Source organism: Microcaecilia unicolor, chromosome 4, assembly GCF_901765095.1.
Source record: "Microcaecilia unicolor chromosome 4, aMicUni1.1, whole genome shotgun sequence".
NCBI classification, from domain to species: Eukaryota; Metazoa; Chordata; class Amphibia; order Gymnophiona; family Siphonopidae; genus Microcaecilia; species Microcaecilia unicolor.
Window position 1 is genome coordinate 208670672 of NC_044034.1, and position 22361 is coordinate 208693032.

General features: G+C 42.9%; 1 protein-coding gene across 1 annotated transcript in view; it reads left to right on the forward strand.

Annotated features, from left to right (window-relative positions):
• Window positions 1–22361, forward strand: part of DAGLA (diacylglycerol lipase alpha) — a 311785-nt gene that overhangs the window by 166879 nt on the left and 122545 nt on the right. The window contains 3 exon segments of the mRNA XM_030201172.1: window positions 5575–5658; window positions 5912–5989; window positions 6227–6307. Of these exon segments, the coding sequence (XP_030057032.1) occupies window positions 5575–5658; window positions 5912–5989; window positions 6227–6307 (243 nt within the window).

Sequence of the window (22361 nt, forward strand, 5' to 3'; positions counted from 1 at the left end):
CAGTTCCAAAGTGTATATACCCCTAGAAAGCAGATGTGACAAAGTAATATAAATTCTATTTCTCTATAAGAATTACAGGAAGAAAATACTCCATTTATATGTAAGAATTGGCATTCTTTGCTTAAATTTTGCATTATTTATTTATTTGGATTTTTATGATTAGACATCCACTGAGTTCATACACTTACATGCCATTTTATGTTAAAGTCACTTGTCTGACATTGCTGTCTGGATGTCTCAACGCCACCTGAAATTAAATATGACCAAAACCGAGCTTCTCATTTTCCCCCCAAACCCACCTCCCCGCTCCCCCCGTTTTCTATTTCTGTTGATGGCTCTCTCATTCTCCCTGTCTCCTCAGCTCGAAACCTTGGGGTCATCTTTGGCTCTTCTCTCTCCTTCTCTGCTCATATCCAGCAGATTGCCAAGACCTGTCGTTTCTTTCTTTACAACATCTGTAAAATCCGCCCCTTTCTTTCCGAGCACTCTACCAAAACCCTCATCCACACCCTTGTCACCTCTCGTTTAGACTACTGCAATCTGCTTCTTGCTGGCTTCCCACTTAGTCACCTCTCCCCTCTCCAGTCGGTTCAAAACTGCTGCCCGTCTCGTCTTCCGCCAGGGTTGCTTTACTCATACTACCCCTCTCCTCAAGTCCCTTCACTGGCTCCCTATCCGTTTTCGCATCCTGTTCAAACTTCTTCTACTAACCTATACATGTACTCACTCTGCTGCTCCCCAGTATCTTTCCACACTCGTCCTTCCCTACACCTCTTCCCGTGCACTCCGCTCCAAGGATAAATCCTTCTTATCTGTTCCCTTCTCCACTACTGCCAACTCCAGACTTCACGCCTTCTGTCTCGCTGCACCCTATGCCTGGAATAAACTTCCTGAGCCCCTACGTCTTGCCCCATCCTTGGCCACCTTTAAATCTAGACTGAAAGCCCACCTCTTTAACATTGCTTTTGACTCGTAACCACTTGTAACCACTCGCCTCCACCTACCCTCCTCTCTTCCTTTCCGTTCACATTAATTGATTTGATTTGCATACTTTATATATATATTTTTTTTGACTATTAGATTGTAAGCTCTTTGAGCAGGGACTGTCTTTCTTCTATGTTTGTGCAGTGCTGCGTACGCCTTGTAGCGCTATAGAAATGCTAAATAGTAGTAGTAGTAGTAGTTTTTGTTTTAAGTAGGGTCTTAGGCAGCCAGTGGTGTGCAGAATAAAGAAAGATCTATCTCTCCTTCCATAACACACAACAAAACTAAATAACGTAATGGACATAACACAACTCTTCCGTTGTACGATTTCCTAGTGTGGCTATGCCACATGAACTTTATCTTACCACAACATCACTTTGTATTTGTGTACACCGGAGTCTGTAACGCCTCTCGGGTACTATGTAAGCCACACTGAGCCTACAAATAGGTGGGAAAATATGGGATATAAATGTAACAAATAAATAAATAAAATAAATAACCCTACTCCACATTCCCATTAACAAGGTGTTAGTCATTGTACTAGTGATCCCGCCTACCTAATGTTTGAGGGCCTGAGATGAATTTAGGATCAAATGTCCCAGTATCAGAGTGTATCCTAGCTACCTCAACCCAATATATTTCCATTCATGGCCTTTGAAACAACGTATTAATATTGAGTGATGTTTCTTTTCACCTCGGCAAAAGTGTTGGAAGCCAGCACCCTCATTTCCCATCCCCCTCAGACTAGAAGACATTGCCCATGCTGACTTCATACATGTCAAATTCTTGCTGACCTCCTTCTAGTCTGCTCTTTTACTTGCCAAACAGGACTATTACATCCAGTTGACAAATTCTCTTGGCTCAAACCCTCGTCGTCTCTTTGCCACACTGAACTGTCTCCTCAAAGTGCCTTCACCTCCAACCCCCCCCCCCCCCCCTTCACTTTCCCCCCAGACTCTGGCTGAGTTCTTTCATGATAAGGTTCACAAGATTAAACTTGAATTCTCAACCAGGTCACCTCCATCTCTCCTTCCCTTAATCCATTCTCTCAACCCTCCAACCCCTGCCTCCTTTTCTTCCTTTTCTGAAATCACTGAAGAAGAAACTACACATCTTCTTTCCTCCTTGAAACTAACTACCTGTTCCTCTGATCCTATTCCCACCCATCTACTTAACACTATCTGTCCTACTGTCATCCCGTTTATCTGTCATATCCTCAATCTTTCACTGTCCACTGCGACTGTTCCTGATGCCTTCAAACATGCCGTAGTCAAACCACTCCTTAAAAAACCTTCATTGGACTCTACCTGTCCTTCCAACTATTGCCCCATCTCCCTCCTCCCTTTCCTATCCAAGATACTTGAACGTGCTGTTCACCGCCGTTGCCTTGACTTTCTTTCATCTCAAGCTATTCTTGATCCACTTCGCCCCCTTCATTCAACTGAAACAGCGCTTGCTAAAGCCTCCAATGATCTGTTCCTGGCCAGATCCAAAGGTCTCTATTCTATCCTCATCCTTCTCGATCTATCTGCTGCTTTTGACACTGTTGATCACAGCCTACTCCTTGATATGCTGTCCTCACTTGGATTTCAGGGCTCTGTTCTTTCCTGGTTTTCTTCTTATCTCTCCCAGCGTACCTTTAGTGTATACTCTAGTGGATCTTCCTCTACTTCTATCCCACTGTCAGTTGGTGTACCTGAGGGATCTGTCCTGGGACCTATTCTTTTCTCCATCTATGCTTCTTCCCTTGGTACTCTGATCTCATCCCATGGTTTTCAGTATCATCTTTACGCTGATGACTCCCAGATCTACCTCTCCACACCAGAAATCTCAGCCGACATCCAGGCCAAAGTATCAGCCTGCCTGTCTGAAATAGCTGCCTGGATGTCTCAGCGCCATCTGAAACTAAACATGACCAAGACTGAGCTTCTTATCTTTCCCCCTAAACCAACCTCTCCTCCTCCCCCATTCTCTATTTCTGTGGATAACACTCCCATCCTTCCTGTCTCATCAGCTCGTAACCTTGGGGTCATCTTCGACTCCTCCCTCTCCTTCTCTGCACATATTCAACAGACTGCTAAAACCTGTCGTTTTTTTCTACTACTACTACTACTATTTAGCATTTCTATAGCGCTACAAGGCATACGCAGCGCTGCACAAACATAGAAGAAAGACAGTCCCTGCTCAAAGAGCTTACAATCTAATAGACAAAAAATAAATAAAGTAAGCAAATCAAATCAATTAATGTGAACGGGAAGGAAGAGAGGAGGGTAGGTGGAGGCGAGTGGTTATAAGTGGTTACGAGTCAAAAGCAATGTTAAAGAGGTGGGCTTTCAGTCTAGATTTAAAGGTGGCCAAGGATGGGGCAAGACGTAGGGGCTCAGGAAGTTTATTCCAGGCGTAGGGTGCAGCGAGACAGAAGGCGCGAAGTCTGGAGTTGGCAGTAGTGGAGAAGGGAACATCATGAATGCCACATTTGTTTTAGATGAATGAACTAAGTCTCTAATATGTGATGACATCATTACGTCATATACATATATGATTATATTTGCATCATTGCAGGGAAAATTTGAGAAGGCATCTCTGTATGTATATATATATATATATATATATTAGCCCTACAGAGTATGACACAGATTGGCAGACATAGTTGGAAATAAATAGGCTCCTGAAGAAGCAGCAAAACAGGGCACCTCGTCAAGCCTCTTGAAAAAGAGTTACCAAAGCATTAACAAGATAAGTATATTGCACTGATCATCAAGTGGCATTACTGGACATTTAAGTTGACTGTTTTGAACAATTCATTTTTGGTGGGCAATATTAAGTGCTCCATTATTGATTTTTGTAGACACAAAGTTTTATTAAGGGTGTTTTCATTTGTAACAAATGCAGAATTAAGTCCAGAGACTTTCTCAATAATATCAGCAAAATTCGCCCTTTCCTTTCTGAGCACACTACCAGAACCCTCATCCACACTCTTATCACCTCTCGCTTAGACTATTGCAACTTGCTTCTCACAGGTCTCCTACTTAGCCATCTCTCTCCTCTTCAATCTGTTCAAAATTCTGCTGCATGACTAATATTCCGCCAGTGTCGTTATGCTCATATTAGCCCTCTCCTCAAGTCACTTCACTGGCTTCCTATCCGTTTCCGTATACAGTTCAAACTCCTCTTATTGACCTATAAGTGCATTCAATCTGCAGCTCCTCAGTACCTTTCCACTCTCATCTCTACCTACATTCCTCCCCGGGAACTCCGTTCACTGTGTAAATCTCTCTTATCTGCACCCTTCTCCTCCACCGCTAACTCCAGACTCTGTTCCTTTTATCTTGCTGCACCATATGCCTGGAATAGACTTCCTGAGCCGATACGTCAAGCTCCATCTCTGGCTGTCTTCAAATCTAAGCTAAAAGCTCACCTTTTTGATGCTGCTTTTAACTCCTAACTCTTGTTCACTTGTTCAGAACCCTTATTTTATCATCCTCACTTTAATATTCCCTTATCTCTTGTTTGTCCTGTTTGTCTGTCCTAATTAGATTGTAAGCTCTGTTGAGCAGGGACTGTCTCTTCATGTTCAAATGTACAGCGCTGCGTACATCTAGTAGCGCTATAGAAATGATAAGTAGTAGTAGTAGTAGTCCTGATGCGGCTCTCCACAGAACACTGATTCTTTATTCTCATGTGCAACTTTCTTCAAATCAGTCACCTTGGAGTGGAGGTGTAGCCTAGTGGTTAGTGCAGTGGACTTTGATCCTGGGGAACTGAGTTCAATTCCCACTCCAGCTCCTTGTGACTCTGGGGAAGTCACTTAACCCTCCATTGCTCCTGATACAAAATAAGTACCTGAATATATGTATACTGCTTTGAATGTAGTTGCAAAAACCTCAGAAAGGCAGTATATCAAGTCCCATTTCCCTTTCCCTTTCCCTTACTTTCAAATTCTTCCTACTTTCTTTACTTATCTATATGTAACAACTTTGCCGTACCCTTCCCTACCAATTATAATGTTGTATTACGTATTGTGTTGTCATTGCAAGTAGTATACCATGCCATATTTTGTATTATTACTTGAATATTTTTACTGCTGTAATTGTCTATTGCTCATGTTTGATCTATTCTTACTGTACACCACCTTGAGTGAATTTGTTCACAAAGGCGGTAAATAAATCCTAATAAATAAATAAGCATATATTTTGTCTCCGCATGCCAGATTCAGCTTGTGTGCTGACCTCTGTTGATGTTATGTTATGTTATATTATATTATATTATATTATATTATATTATATTATATTTAGAAATTTTCCAATTTTTTGATATTCTGTTAATAAATTTTAGCTCAGGTGGATTAGTCTTTGGTATTTTATCGTAACATCTATTGCATAATGCTGACTTGATCTAATGGGCTACTAGGTAGTTTACCTTTATAGAAAGCAGAACTAGTGTATTCAGCCCATTTTGACACTGTTCATCTGTGTGGCTCATCATAATCTGCTTAGGTAAAACTGCAGAGGGCACAGGGATTGTTATTCAGAGGCGGTACAAATGGCATTAAACAGAACTTTACTGAATCTTATTTTGCTTTCTCTTTAGGTTTATGAAACCCCTTTTTTTGTGGCTGTGGATCATGACAAGAAAAGAGTGGTGATTAGCATTCGAGGAACCCTTTCACCAAAGGTAAATGTCTATTGCAGAATATTGTATAAGACTCCTCATCCAGCAGATCCATTCGGCTACTGTCCTACAAGGCCCTCATAAGTGCCCTGCAGAATATTTTTGAGTACAGCCTTCAGTTCCCTTCATATACTTATACTAAAAGGTTATCAAGAGACATTTGTAGTATTTTGTTGGACTTTCCTATTTTGTCCTCCTCTTGTTTCTTCTCCCATTTAGTTAAAGCTTTATTCACTTATGTTTATTCTTACTGCAGGATGCCCTAACTGACCTCACAGGGGATGCGGAGCGTTTGCCAGTAGAGGGGCATCATGGAACCTGGTTGGGACATAAGGTACAGTGCTCATGTCTCTCACATTAGTACTTTCTGGTCTTCTCTTTCATTTGTTGTCTGCTTGTGTGCACATTTGTGCTTTTGGTTTCCTTCCTTTTTTCTGTCTCTGGCTTACCTTTATTATCCCTTCATCCATCTTGTAACTCTACTGCTTATTCATTTCCTTTTCTGTGTTTCGCACCTTCTTTCATTCTGTACTTCACTTTGACTGCAGTTTTTGATTGCTTTGTTTCACAGGGAATGGTGCTATCAGCTGAATATATTAAAAAGAAGTTGGAACAAGAAATGGTGCTGTCCCAGGCCTTTGGGCGTGATCTGGTGAGCTGCTATTAGATGTTACAAACATTGACTTCTTAGTAAGCTTGCTATTGTATACAAAAATATAGAAAAAAGAATAATAAAACAAAATATATGATCAAAAACTAATTAAACAAAAGAACAGTTTTAACTTCATAAAACAGCTATTTCATATATCAAATATTAAACAGGTGCATCAGTCCTATTTCCAAGTGCATAATTGTATTAGTACTGCACTCTATAGACTAATTCATACCCTTTCTAGAGCAGGAGTGAATTTGGGGAAAGAGAAGTTTATTGAGAGAAAGAAAGGTTAAAAGCAATTACTTTTCAGTGAGGATGAGGTAGTCCGATCTTGGGAAGGATTGGAATAGTGTGTCTGTCAAGGAGTTTATACCAAGGGAAAATTTGGTAGCAGTAAAATGAGATTTGGTGCTTAAATACCAGAGTCATGCATTTGGGGTGCAGAAGTCTAGGAGAAGAATACATGAAGGGGGCTATGATATTGATGTGCACCAGAAGAGGAGAGAGATCTTGGAGTGATTGTATCTGGTGATTTCAAGGTTGCAAAATTCTGATCATACATAGTAACATAGTAGATGACGGAAGAAAAAGACCTGCACGGTCCACCCAGTCTGCCCAACAAGATAAACTCACATGTGCCATTTTTTGTGTATACCTTACCTTGATTTGTACTTGTATTTTTCAGGGCACAGACCGTATAAGTCTGCCCAGCACTATCCCCGCCTCCCAACCACCAGCCCCACCTCCCACCACCGGCTCTGGCACAGACCGTATAAGTCTGCCCAGCACTATCCCCACCTCCCAACCACCAGCCCTGCCTCCCACCACCGACCAGAACCAGAGGAATGCTAGGGTGCACAGAGATTTAGAAGCATTGGGGCTCATTTTGAAAACAGAAAAAGACACAAAGTGACAGATGTTGGGGGTTTTTTTCGCAAAAAAAGTCCAAATTGCTATTTTCAAAACATTTTAAAGATGTTTTTCTGTGCAGTTTGTTTAAATCTCAAGAGGGTGTGTTAGAGGCAGGAGGCAGGCATAAAGGCTATTATAGTGGTGTACAGTTGGGTACAGTACATGTTTTGCTATTCCTGGAGGGCTCACCATACAATGTAAGGGGGTTATGATGTGGTGTGTATCTGGGACCTTTTATGTGATATTTACTTCAGTGCCCCCTAGGCTTCCCCACTGTACTGCTGCTATGTCTGTGTGGCAAGTCTAGTAAGACATCTGGCCCCCAGACATCCCAGTGGCTTGTTTTTGTATGTTTTTTGTTTGAAAATGGCCCTTTAAACACACTATGCACAAAAATGTCTAAAATAGGATACTTTTCTTTTCTTTTTTAAATTTATTTATTTATGATTTCAAATAAACATTTACATAAAATAAATGTTGGAAAATCAGGAAAATATACAAAGGAATTTTTACTTCAATCCTTTACAAATTCAAGGATTATATGAAAATTACTTTGTTACTTAGTCCACATTAATGATCAAGATACAAAGAATATATTTGAAGCAACTAAGAGAAAAAGAAATCTCTCTAAACTAAGTATTGTGAGGCTAGAGTCCTTTCCCCTGCCAGCGGTTTCAGCTCCCTCCTGGTGCTCCCAGAGTCATTTCGCCACCACTTTCTTTGGCAATTATAAACTGTCTCAATTTTTCAGGTTCAAAAAACACATAATATACCGCATTCAAGAAGATAAGACATCTGCATGCAAATTTCAATTTAAAGGTACCTCCTAAAGAAAGTACCCGGTACCTAAGACCCAAAAATTCTTTTCTCCTCCTTTGAGTAGGTTTACTAAGATCTGGGAAAATTTGAATCTTTGACCCGAGAAATTGAGCTGAAATAAATCTGAAGTAAAGTCTGAAAACATGATTTCTGTCCGATTCGAAAGCAAAAGAAGCCAAGAGGGTCGTGCGTTCTGTAATAATTTCTAATGATGACTCTAGAAATTGTGTTAAATTCTCCGAAGCTTCCACTTTTAATGCTTTGGCTCCAGTAATATAGTAAGCCTTAACAATTGGAGGTAAAGCTTCATTAGGAATTCCAAGTATTTCGGTGAAGTATTATTTCAGCATTTCCAAAGGGGGTATCAGTGGAGTCTTAGGAAAATTTAAAAATCTCAGGTTGTTACGCCTGAGTTGATTTTCAAAAAATTCAATTTTCCTTTGAGACACCTCTTTTTCTGTTACTATATAAGTACATAAGTACATAAGTACATAAGTAGTGCCATACTGGGAAAGACCAAAGGTCCATCTAGCCCAGCATCCTGTCACCGACAGTGGCCAATCCAGGTCAAGGGCACCTGGCACGCTCCCCAAACGTAAAAACATTCCAGACAAGTTGTACCTAAAAATGAGGAATTTTTCCAGTCCATTTAATAGCGGTCTATGGACTTGTCCTTTAGGAATCTATCTAACCCCTTTTTAAACTCCGTCAAGCTAACCGCCCGTACCACGTTCTCCGGCAATGAATTCCAGAGTCTAATTACACGTTGGGTGAAGAAAAATTTTCTCCGATTCGTTTTAAATTTACCACACTGTAGCTTCAACTCATGCCCTCTAGTCCTAGTATTTTTGGATAGCGTGAACAGTCGCTTCACATCCACCCGATCCATTCCACTCATTATTTTATACACTTCTATCATATCTCCCCTCAGCCGTCTCTTCTCCAAGCTGAAAAGCCCTAGCCTTCTCAGCCTCTCTTCATAGGAAAGTCGTCCCATCCCCACTATCATTTTCGTCGCCCTTCGCTGTACCTTTTCCAATTCTACTATATCTTTTTTGAGATACGGAGACCAGTACTGAACACAATACTCCAGGTGCGGTCGCACCATGGAGCGATACAACGGCATTATAACATCCGCACACCTGGACTCCATACCCTTCTTAATAACACCCAACATTCTATTCGCTTTCCTAGCCGCAGCAGCACACTGAGCAGAAGGTTTCAGCGTATCATCGACGACGACACCCAGATCCCTTTCTTGATCCGTAACTCCTAACGCGGAACCTTGCAAGACGTAGCTATAATTCGGGTTCCTCTTACCCACATGCATCACTTTGCACTTGTCAACATTGAACTTCATCTGCCACTTGCACGCCCATTCTCCCAGTCTCGCAAGGTCCTCCTGTAATCGTTCACATTCCTCCTGCGACTTGACGACCCTGAATAATTTTGTGTCATCGGCGAATTTAATTACCTCACTAGTTATTCCCATCTCTAGGTCATTTATAAATACATTAAAAAGCAACGGACCCAGCACAGACCCCTGCGGGACCCCACTAACTACCCTCCTCCACTGAGAATACTGGCCACGCAATCCTACTCTCTGCTTCCTATCTTTCAACCAGTTCTTAATCCATAATAATACCCTACCTCCGATTCCATGACTCTGCAATTTCTTCAGGAGTCTTTCGTGCGGCACTTTGTCAAACGCCTTCTGAAAATCCAGATATACAATATCAACCGGCTCCCCATTGTCCACATGTTTGCTTACCCCCTCAAAAAAATGCATTAGATTGGTGAGGCAAGACTTCCCTTCACTAAATCCGTGCTGACTTTGTCTCATCAGTCCATGTTTTTGTATATGCTCTGCAATTTTATTCTTAATAATAGCCTCCACCATCTTGCCCGGCACCGACGTCAGACTCACCGGTCTATAATTTCCCGGATCTCCTCTGGAACCCTTCTTAAAAATCGGAGTAACATTGGCTACCCTCCAGTCTTCCGGTATTACACTCGATTTTAGGGACAGATTGCATATTTCTAACAGTAGCTCCGCAAGTTCATTTTTTAGTTCTATTAATACTCTGGGATGAATACCATCAGGTCCCGGTGATTTACTACTCTTCAGCTTGCTGAACTGACCCATTACATCCTCCAAGGTTACAGAGAATTTGTTTAGTTTCTCCGATTCCCCCGCTTCAAATATTCTTTCCGGCACCGGTGTCCCCCCCAAATCCTCCTCGGTGAAGACCGAAGCAAAGAATTCGTTTAATTTCTCCGCTACGGCTTTGTCCTCCTTGATCGCCCCTTTAACACCATTTTCGTCCAGCGGCCCAACCGACTCTTTGGCCGGTTTCCTGCTTTTAATGTATCTAAAAAAGTTTTTACTATGTATTTTTGCTTCCAACGCTAATTTCTTCTCAAAGTCCTTTTTTGCCCTCCTTATCTCCGCTTTGCATTTGGCTTGGCATTCCTTATGATCTATCCTGTTACTTTCAGTTGGTTCTCTTCTCCACTTTCTGAAGGATTGTTTTTTGGCTCTAATGATTTCCTTTATCTTACTGTTTAGCCACGCCGGCTGACGTTTAGTCTTTTTTCCCTTTTTTCTAATACGTGGAATATATTTGTCCTGAACCTCCAGGATGGCGTTTTTAAACAGCATCCACGCCTGATGCAAGTTTTTTACTCTGCGAGCTGCTCCTTTCAGTCTTTTTTTCACCATTTTTCTCATTTTGTCGTAATCACCTTTTCTATAGTTAAACGCTAGCGTACTTGATTTCCTAGTTTCACTTCCTTCAATGCCAATATCAAAACCGATCATATTATGATCACTGTTATCAAGCGGCCCTCGTATCGTTACCCCCCTGCACTAGATCATGAGCACCACTAAGGACTAAGTCTAGTATTTTTCCTTCTCTTGTCGGCTCCTGAACTAGCTGTTCCATGAAGCTGTCCTTGATTTCATCAAGAAATCTTATGTCCCTTGCGTGTACAGATGTTACATTACCCCAGTCTATATGCGGGTAATTGAAATCCCCCATTATTATTGTGTTGCCCAGTTTGTTTGCGTCCCTGATTTCCTTTAACATTTCCGCATCCGTCTGTTCGTCCTGGCCAGGCGGACGGTAGTACACTCCTATCACTATCCTTTTCCCCTTTGCACATGGAATTTCAATCCACAGTGATTCCAAGGAGTGTTTTGTTTCCTGCAGAATTTTCAGTCTATTTGATTCAAGGCTCTCGTTAATATACAATGCTACCCCTCCACCAATCCGATTCACCCTATCACTACGATATAATTTGTACCCCGGTATGACAGTGTCCCACTGGTTATCCTCCTTCCACCAGGTCTCAGAGATGCCTATTATATCTAATTTTTCATTTAGTGCAATATATTCTAACTCCCCCATCTTATTTCTTAGGCTCCTGGCATTCGCATATAGACATTTCAAACTATGTTTGTTGTTCCTAAGTACATCATGCTTAGTACTTGACAGTATTAATTGGCAATCTTTTGTCTGATTTTTATTGTTATTTAAAGATACCCGATCTACTACAATCTCTTTTGCAACCTCACTATCAGGATACTCTATCTTCCCTGTTATGGTGATATCTTTGAAAGATACCTTATCCCGAACCATGCTCTTTTGAGCGACTGTCGGCCTTCCCCCCATTTCTAGTTTAAAAGCTGCTCTATCTCCTTCTTAAACGCCGATGCCAGCAGCCTGGTCCCACTCTGGTTAAGATGGAGCCCATCCTTTCGGAATAGGCTCCCCCTTCCCCAGAATGTTGCCCAGTTCCTAACAAATCTAAAGCCCTCCTCCCTGCACCATCGTCTCATCCACGCATTGAGACTCTGGAGCTCTGCCTGTCTCTTGGGCCCTGCGCGTGGCACAGGTAGCATTTCAGAAAATGCTACCCTGGAGGATCTGGATTTCAGCTTTCTACCTAAGAGCCTAAATTTTGCTTCCAGAACCTCTCTCCCACATTTTCCTATGTCATTGGTACCCACATGTACCAAGACAGCGGACTCCTCCCCAGCACTATCTAGAATCCTATCTAGGTGACACGTGAGGTCCGCCACCTTCGCACCAGGCAGGCAAGTCACCAGGCGATCCTCACGTCCACCAGCCACCCAGCTATCTATATGCCTAATAGTTTGTATCTTTTTTATTTCATTTGAATTTGACTCACATTTTCCTTTCTGCTCCTTGAGTTTTGATTCCACAACTTGATGCTGCATTTTTAGATCCTTCACTTCAGAAGTAAGGGAATTTGTAATATGAAGTAGTGACGCATTGATAGACTGGATCGCGTCCCAGAGGGCCTCCAAAGTGACAACTGCCGGTTTAGTTCTCATACCGAGTCCCATTAACAGAGCCACCTGGATGGGGGAGGGCGAGGATTCAATACCTCCCGCCCTGTTAATCTTTCCGGGGTCGAGTACCCGACGGGGCCGCTGCTAACCTCAACTGCTTCCGCTTGAGGTTCTTCCGTCGTTCCTGCTTCTCCGCGCGGTCTCGGCGGGGCAGTCAAGGATGGCGGGCTTAGAGATACCGCCTCCAAGCTAAGGTCCCCAAATTGTTCCGGGGACCCAACCTGGGCTGGGGTCAGGGCTCTAGATGCCTGAAGGCCGATCGCTTCCAAGGTCGGCTGTCGCAGCGTCAGGTTTCCACCGGGGCTTGCAGCGGCTTTAGCCCTGATCTTCCCCTTTCTTTTCACCATTATTCAGGGTGAAAGAAAGAAAGACGCTGGTGAGTGGAGCTTGGCGTTCCAAGACCTCAGAGCAGCACCACCTCACACGGACGCCATCTTGATCGGACCAAAATAGGATGCTTTTCAAAACAAAAAGATAGGCGTTTTTCTGGTTTGAAAATGATCATATTTGATATAGGATTTTTGGATGTTTTTTTGCAAAATGTCCCAAATTGGATTTGGACGTCATATTGAAAATGACCCTCATGTCCTAATTTTTTCTGCTGTCACATTTGAGAGACTTTATCCTAGAGTATTAGATCTGATTTTGGATGGCTTTCCTCCAAAACAATAAAGAGATGCAGTCTAGAGAAGATGAGCCTGCACCAAAAGTCGTACAATAGACATTCACATCCTCCAAAGATATAAGTAATCACAAGAAACAAATATTTTTATTGGTAAATAAATTTTATATAGTTACCGGGGTAAATAATACCTTCTAGAGTACAAATATTCCTAATTTCCACCCACAGTATTCACACTTCAACTCTATGATCAAGTTTACATACAAAGTAAAATTTATTCAGTTACATTATGTGGATAAGTAATGCCACACTGGGAAAAGACCAAGGGTCCATCGAGCCCAGCATCCTGTCCACGACAGCAGCCAATCCAGGCCAAGGGCACCTGGCGAGCTTCCCAAACGTACAAACATTCTATACATGTTATTCCTGGAATTGTGGATTTTTCCCAAGTCCATTTAATAGTGGTTTATGGACTTGTTCTTTAGGAAACCGTCTAACCCCTTTTTAAACTCTGCTAAGCTAACCGCCTTCACCACGTTCTCCGGCAACGAATTCCAGAGTTTAATTATGCGTTGGGTGAAGAAAATGTTTCTCAAATTTGTTTTAAATTTACTACACTGTAGTTTCATCGCATGCCCCCTAGTCCTAGTATTTTTGGAAAGCGTGAACAGACGTTCCACTCCACTCATTATTTTATATACCTCTATCATGTCTCCCCTCAGCCGTCTCTTCTCCAAACTGAAAAGCCCTAGCCTCCTTAGTCTTTCTTCATAGAGAAGTTGTCCCATCCCCGCTATCATTTTAGTCGCCTTTCGCTGCACCTTTTCCAATTCTACTATATCTTTCTTGAGATGCGGCGACCAGAATTGAACACAATACTCAAGTGTCACGTCTCTCCCGGAATCTCAGGGTTAGTGAGCCCTTGGGCCACTGCCAAGGGGCGGCAGCGGCAGGAGAATCACCCAAACACAGACAAGGCAGGACAGACATACCAGCAAACCCAGGACAGGAACTACCAGGCGAAGACTGCAGCCGAGGCAACTCAAGCTGGAGCAAAGAGGACAGCAATTCAGCCCAAACTTCACCTGTACTTGACCGCCGTTCCTCAGGAGTTGAGCCCCTGGGTGCAGGCGGCTGACAGGACTTACCGGACAAGGCTGGAAGGCAGAACTGCAGGAAACAGCAGCCGGCTGGCGAACAGCAGGAAACTTCCAGAAAGCACACCGGGGTTCCAAGAAGGCAGCAAGCAGCAGAATAAACCAGAAAACAAGCCAGGTCTGGGCGGGCAGCAGACAGAGGAAATAAACCAGGAGACAAGCAGGGTCAAAGCCACAATCAGGAAAAAGCACAGCAGCACTGCAGCAAACTCTCACCAAAGGAAAACTCCTCTGAGGACCTCTGTTGCAAGGCAAACTAGACACCTTCCCAGGTGGTTAATAAAGGCAGCATACAAGGGAGTTCACCAGGTAAGGGTACTGCTTAGTTCCAAAAAAACTCCCAAAACAATCTGGAAGGCTGGAAGATCCGGACCGGACCGGACCAGCATATCTTCTGGAACATGGGAAACGGTAAGCCATCAGTAAGCCACCGGGGGAGCGAGGTGACTGAGAGCCAGGAACCTGGGAACAACCATCAAGGTGCGGTCGCACCATGGAGCTATACAATGGAATTATAACATCCTCACACCTGTTTTCCATACCTTTCCTAATAATACCCAACATTCTATTCGCTTTCCTAGCCGCAGCAGCACACTGAGCAGAAGGTTTCAGTGTATTATCGACGACGACACCCAGATCCTTTTCTTGGTCCGTAACTCCTAACGTGGAACCTTGCATGACTTAGCTATAATTCGGGTTCTTTTTTCCCCACATGCATCAGCTTGCACTTGCTCACATTAAACGTCATCTGCCATTTAGCCGCCCAGTCTCCCAGTCTTGTAAGGTCCTTCTGTAATTTTTCACAATCCTGTCGCGAGTTAATGACTTTGAATAACTTTGTGTCACCAACAAATTTAATTACCTCGCTAGTTACTCCCATCTCTAAATCATTTATAAATATATTAAAAAGCAGCGGTCCTAGCACAGACCCCTGAGGAACCCCACTAACTACCCTTCTCCATTGTGAATACTGCCCATTTAACCCTACTCTCTGTTTCCTATCCTTCAACCAGTTTTTAATCCACAGTAGGACATTTCTTCCCATCCCATGACCCTCCAATGTCCTCTGTAGCCTTTCATGAGGTACCTTGTCAAACGCCTTTTGAAAATCCAGATACACGATATCAACCGGCTCCCCTTTGTCCACATGTTTGTTTACTCCTTCAAAGAATTGAAGTAAATTGGTCAGGCAAGATTTCCCCACACAAAAGCCGTGCTGACTTGGTCTCAGTAATCCATGTCCTTGGATGTGCTCTGTAATTTTGTTTTTGATAATAGTCTCTACCATTTTTCCCGGCACCAACGTCATACTCACCGGTCTATAATTTCCTGGATCTCCCCTGGAACCTTTTTTAAAAATCGACATTACATTGGCCACCCTCCAATCTTCCGGTACCACACTCGATTTTAAGGATAAATTGCATATCACTAACAGTAGCTCCGTAAGCTCATTTTTCAGTTCTATCAGTACTCTAGGATGAATACCATCCGGTCCAGGAGATTTGCTACTCTTCAGTTTGCTGAACTGCCCCATTACGTCCTCCAGAAGTCAGTAAGTTTCTCCGACTCGTCCGCTTGAAATACCATTTCTGACACCGGTATCCCACCCAAATCTTCCTCGGTGAAGACCGAAGCAAAGAATTCATTCAATCTCTCCGCTACATCTTTATCTTCCTTGATCGCCCCTTTTATCCCTCAGTCATCCAGCGGCCTAACCGATTCTTTTGCCGGCTTCCTGCTTTTACTATACCGAAAAACTTTTTTGCTATGTTTTTTTGCCTCTACTGCTATCTTTTTTTCATAATCCCTCTTGGCCTTCTTTATCTGCGCCTTGCATTTGCTTTGACACTCCTTATGCTGATTCTTGTTATTTTCAGATGGTTCCTTCTTTCATTTTCTGAAGGCGTTTCTTTTAGCCCTAATAGCTTCCTTCACCTCACTTTTCAACCATGCCGGCTGTCTTTTGGACTTCCGTCTTTCTTTTCTCATTTCTATATTCAAAACTTCTCATATATCTCAAAGAGACTTCAGTATTCCTTGTCTACTAAAACACTTAAAACACAAGTCAGGAAACTAGAACGAGAATGGAACAAAAAGAAAGACGAACAAACACTAAACGCATGGAAATTACTTCGGAGAAAATACAAATACACCATAAAACAGACCAAAAGACTACATTACAAAACAATAATAGGACCAAACTACAAAGACACACATAAACTCTTCAACCTTGTGAACAAACTGTTTGACACCACACCAGCTACAAACAACGGCAAAGATGTACCAGATGTGGACAACCTTGCGAAATACTTCGAGGAGAAAATTATACAACTACGACTCAAAATACCTGCAAGCCCTATTGAGTACGCCACACTTTTAGATTGTCTTGACCCAGAAGAAGGAACATATCCTGCAGACAGAACATGGACCAAATTCGAAATACTATCAGAAGATCTTATCTCTGAAACTCTCAAAAGATATGCCAGATCCCACTGCAAACTAGACACGTGCCCAAATAACCTCATGAAATCTGCTCCTCAACAATTCATAATAGACCTAACGAGCCTTGTGAACTTCATGCTACAGAACGGACTCTTCCCAAAAGAAAAAGGAAAAATCTTACTCACCCCAATTCCTAAAGATACAAAGAAATGCACGAGTGAAATAACCAACTACAGGCCAGTAGCCTCCATACCACTAATAACCAAAATAACTGAAGGAATGGTAACCAAACAACTTACAAACTATCTAAACAAACACTCAATACTGCATGACGCCCAATCAGGATTCCGGTCGAATTATAGCACAGAAACAGTATTAGTCACCCTTATGACTAGATTTAAACAAATAATTGCAACTGGCAACAATATACTCCTCCTACAATTTGACATGTCAAGTGCCTTCGATATGGTTGACCACGGAATCCTATTACACATACTCGAATACTTTGGCATTGGAGGAAATGTCCTGAATTGGTTCGAAGGGCTCCTAAACCAACTTTCGTATCAAGTCACATCAAATTCGACCAGGTCTAAGGCATGGACACCTGAATGTGGAGTACCACAAGGATCACCTCTCTCACCAACCATCTTCAACCTAATGATGATCCCTCTGGCAAAACTCCTATCAAACCATAACCTCAACCCATATATATATGCTGATGATGTGACAATATACATCCCCTTCAAACAAGACATTAACGAAATCTTCAACAAAATCAATCAAAGTCTACACATCATGAACACATGGGCAGATGCATTCCATCTGAAATTAAATGCAGAAAAAACTCAATGCCTAATACTCACCTACCAATACAACACAAAAGAATTCACAGCTATAAACACACCAAACCTGAACCTTCAAATCTCAGAAACGCTAAAAATCCTTGGAATCACTATCGACCGCCACCTAACGCTCGAAACTCATGCTAACAACACAACTAAAAAGATGTTCTACAGCATGTGGAAACTGAAAAGGATAAGACCATACTTCCCAAGATCCGTCTTTCGCAGCCTAGTGCAATCCCTCGTGCTCAGCCATCTGGATTACTGCAACTCACTATACGCAGGTTGCAAAGAACAAACACTGAGAAAACTTCAAACAGCCCAGAATACAGCAGCCAGACTCATCTTTGGAAAGCCAAAATATGAGAGTGCAAAACCATTACGAGAGAAACTGCACTGGCTTCCACTAAAGGAACGCATCACTTTTAAAGTATGCACATTAGTCCACAAAATCATTCACGGCGAAGCCCCAGCCTACATGTCTGAGTTAATAGACTTACCACCCAGAAACGCCAAAAGATCATCCCGAACCTTCCTAAACCTCCACTTCCCCAATTGCAAAGGCGTGAAATACAAAGCGCTACATGCATCAACCTTTTCTCACATGAGTACGCAGTATTGGAATACACTGCCACGCAACTTAAGAACAATCAACGAGCAAGCTTCCTTCCGCAGATCATTGAAGACCCATCTTTTCGAAAAGATTTACGGAAAGAACCAAAACACATAAAGTCCACACCTACTGTTCACGAATGCATCATACATTCACCTCTGAACTCTCATTCCCGTAATATCACATCATTCATACCTTTAATCACAGAAAGATATATATCATATGTCTTTATGCCTTTTTATCGCCCTCTAAGCTCCCATTGTTTCCTTCCAATGTTTCAATGTTTGTGCTCCATTGTTACATTCCTTAACGACACTTCAATTGTTTCGCATAACTCTGCAAAATGTAATCCATAACCAATCTGTAACAAATTGTATTTCCAACATTTAACTCATATTGTAAGTCACACTGAACCCGCAAAAAGGTGGGAAAATGTGGGATACAAATGCAATAAATAAATAAATACTAGTTCACCAACCACTCACAATCACACAATACACTCATGTGTATCTAATCACGCTCACCATTCCTTTTAATCAGTGTGTTTTTAACTATCACATATAAAAAAACTCAAAATTTCTTCACATGTGGTATTTAGTATACATTTAGAATGAACCTCAATTTCACACCATAAGTTATAAAAACGCATAGCAGTCCATGTCCTCCATGAATCACTGACAATCGCATTTTCAAAACAGTGATAGAGATGCTAGAAATCCCAACAACACTGATGCGGGAGATAATGTTCTCCTTTCTCCGCTGCATTAGTTACTTCCTGGTAAACTTATAGTGAGCTACAGACAGGCTGCTGAGGAAACCACCAATACGTCAGCTCTTAATATGTTCTTAACACATCCTGGTCCTCAATGCGAGAACGCATTTTGCCAAATTCTTCCTCAGGAGAACCAAATCACGCAGTCTGGAAACACATATATACCAAATCCCAGTTTTAACAGATCTACCCATCGAATAAACAACTCTTCTTATTACTTTACATACAATATAATACTCAATCAATAGTTGGCAACTTACCCATGGGACTGCCCTCCAAGCCAGAACAACCGGAAGTGATGTCCGAACGTACTCCCATACAGAACCTCGCCCAAATTAAATACCCATTCAAAGCCCCGCCCCTGAACATGCGTCATCTGACACTACAACCATTCTACTTCAAGGTTTAAACCCCAAGGAGCTATAGTATTCCACTGGAATATATAACGTTGCTCTATATTAAATAATAGGCTACTCACATCTTCTACTACTACTACTACTTAACATTTCTAAAGCGCTACTAGGGTTACGCAGCGCTGTACAATTTAACAAAAAGGACAGTCCCTGCTCGAAAGAGCTTACAACCTCACTTGTATCCAAATGGGAGATCGAATTTTTGGATATAAAAATTAATAGATCAGTGACCGGTGTTCAGTCCACGTCAATTTTTCAGAAGCCTACCGACAGGAACACCCTTTTACATTATTCGAGCCATCATCATATTGCATTAAGGAAGGGTGTTCCTATCAGGCAATTCTTGAGATTGAGACATTTGTGTTCGTCTCTTGAAGATTTTAAAATCCAGGCTCGAGATATGACCGAAAGGTTCAGGCAGCGTGGGTATCCTATGCATATTTTGAAGAGGGCGTACAAGAGAGCAAGGTACGCTCATAGATCATGGTTGTTATCTCCAAAACAGACGTCAGTGGCCAAACCTTTAGCTTGTGTTCTTCCATTTTTCCACCAGGCCCCAGAAATTGGACATGTTATTCATAAATACTGGCATGTGTTAGGAGTACATTGGGTGTTTAAAGAGCACCCCAGGATGGCATACCGTAGGAAATCAAATTTAGGCGAACTGTTAAAAAGACCTACTTTATATAGGTATGATGGTCATCACTCCCCTTGTGGTGGGTGTGTGTACTGTAGATATGCCATCACTATAAATGCTGTTTTGATCCCAGGAACTAATAGGTATTTTTATTTACAATCTGTTACCAGTTGTAACAAAGAGCGGATCATATACTGCATTATGTGTCCATGCAAAAAGTACTATACAGGGCACACTATAAGGAAACTAAAAAAATAGGATGGCTGAACATATCAGCAATCTGCGAAATTTAAAAATGGAAGCCCCTTTAGTTTCCCTCTGGGCTGAGTATAAACATCGAGTGGAAGATCTTAGAAGTTTCAAGGTGGCCGCCGCCTAAGAGCACACGTTACAGCAAGCTCCGATAACATTTAGCTGAAAAGTTAACTGAACAATCGGACGAAATTGGATGAAAAATGTGAAAATATATCAAGCAACATTAATCCCATTCATCTAATCCATCAAACCATCCTTAAGTTAATAGAACAGAACAGAAATGACTTGCCAGCTGGCCGACACACGGATTAACGCCACGTGCTCGAGTCGCTGTAAGTAATCAGCGACAGATCACGGCCGACCTGATTAAAACAAATAGAAGATATAGTTTTTATTGTGACCAGTTTTCAGCTAATATGAACGATAATCAAAAAGTGAAAGTGTAGATAGCCAACAGAAAGGTCAGAGAGCTACTGCTGCTCCGGTGATTGATGATCAGTAACCGGAGACCCCGATTGGAACACGGTTGTGCTTGGAGCCAGACACTCCGGGGACATCCCACAGGCTCCTGTACGGTCGCTTTGACATTGTGGCACTGCTCCCGACTGCCTCGTGGCCACGGTGCAACCCGCCAACCAGACCTCCACCGCCCTCGAGTAACGAGATCATCTGTGACTTCCTACGGCAGTCCTTCCCAAACGGTCGAACGTCTGAGCCGACTTCTATCTGGCCCTTAGCTGCAGCGTGGCTCCAGAGTTGGCGCCTTCTCCGGACTCGCATCAGAGGCGGGAGCACCAATACTGTGCATCAACCGATGTTCTTTTGAGGGTCCACGTAAAGCTTTGGTCCTCTGCAGCTCTGATCGGAGATCTTTCTTTAGCCTGCAAATATCTGCCATAGGCTCCGTGGATGTCTCTGAGCTGCAGAGGAGCGCGCACTCGCAGCATGTCCGAAACTGGAGTGGGTTGGTGAAGCAGCTACGATGTAGTAGTGTTTCGTAAAACATCCTGTCTCCAGTCCATCGGCTGAGCATCAGAGGAACCTTACTACTGAAGGTTCAATTGCATCGAAAAAAGACGACCGCCGACTAGTGAGTCACAGAAACAGCTAGCTTTAACGGTCCTGGCCAGAGCTGAGATTGCAGTAAGATCCCTTGGCTCACACCCTTGATCTACCGACCGCGACCCAGACAACACACCTGAATCTAGACAACTCAGTTCTTCACTGCATCACCCAGCCTGCATCATCCGTTCAGCCTGCACCCTCTGTTCCAACCTGCACCCCTTATTGCAGCCTGCACCCTCCTCTTCCAGCCTGCACCCCCTATTCCAGCCTGCACCCCCTATTCCAGCCTGCACCCTCTGTTCCAGCCTGCACCCTCTGTTCCGGCCTGCTCTCTCTGCTCCAGCCTGTTTCATCCATTCCAACCTGCTTCGTCTGCTCCAGCCTGCATCATCCGTTCCAGCCTGCACCCTCATCAGTTCCAGCCTGCACCCTCTGTTCCAGACTGCACTCTCTATTCCAGCCTGCTCCATCTGCTCCAGCCTGCAGCTTAAAATCCATTCCTGCAACCTCTACTCCTTTGTTCCAGCCTCCAGCCTTGCTGCCTCAACTCTGTTTGTGACTGTTAGCTAACTGTCTAGCTATCTGTCTACTATTATTGGCTGTTCTACTACTGCATATGCATTACCCTGAATTGTATTATCTTGTATTATTGGCTATTACCTCTAATGCCTATACCATCCCCCTCCTAATCGCGCTGAGCCTAACTGAACCTCCACCCCCTTCAGGTTATTCTGAGCATTTCTGTACCATAATCTGCTATTCTTATGGCTCCTGTATACCTGCTCTTCTTGGCACTATCCCTTCCCAATCTGTTTCTCCTTATGAAACCACTTCCCACCGTAGGAACACATTGTCTTCCCTCTGTATTCATCACCTCTCTATCCCTCTCCTCACTATTTTTTTCCACCCCCTTCTTCACAGCTCTCAACCTTCAACACTTTCTTCCGTCCATTCACCCCCCACCTTTTTACCTGAATACATCTCACCTTCGTCGCTGTCGTCATACCTCTCCTTCTCTCCTTCTCCTGCTCTCCGCTGGTGCCATTAATCCCAATCCTGGTCCCCCACATCAGCCCTCATCCTATTCGTGCAGGCCTTTCCGTGATACCTCCAATCTTATTTCT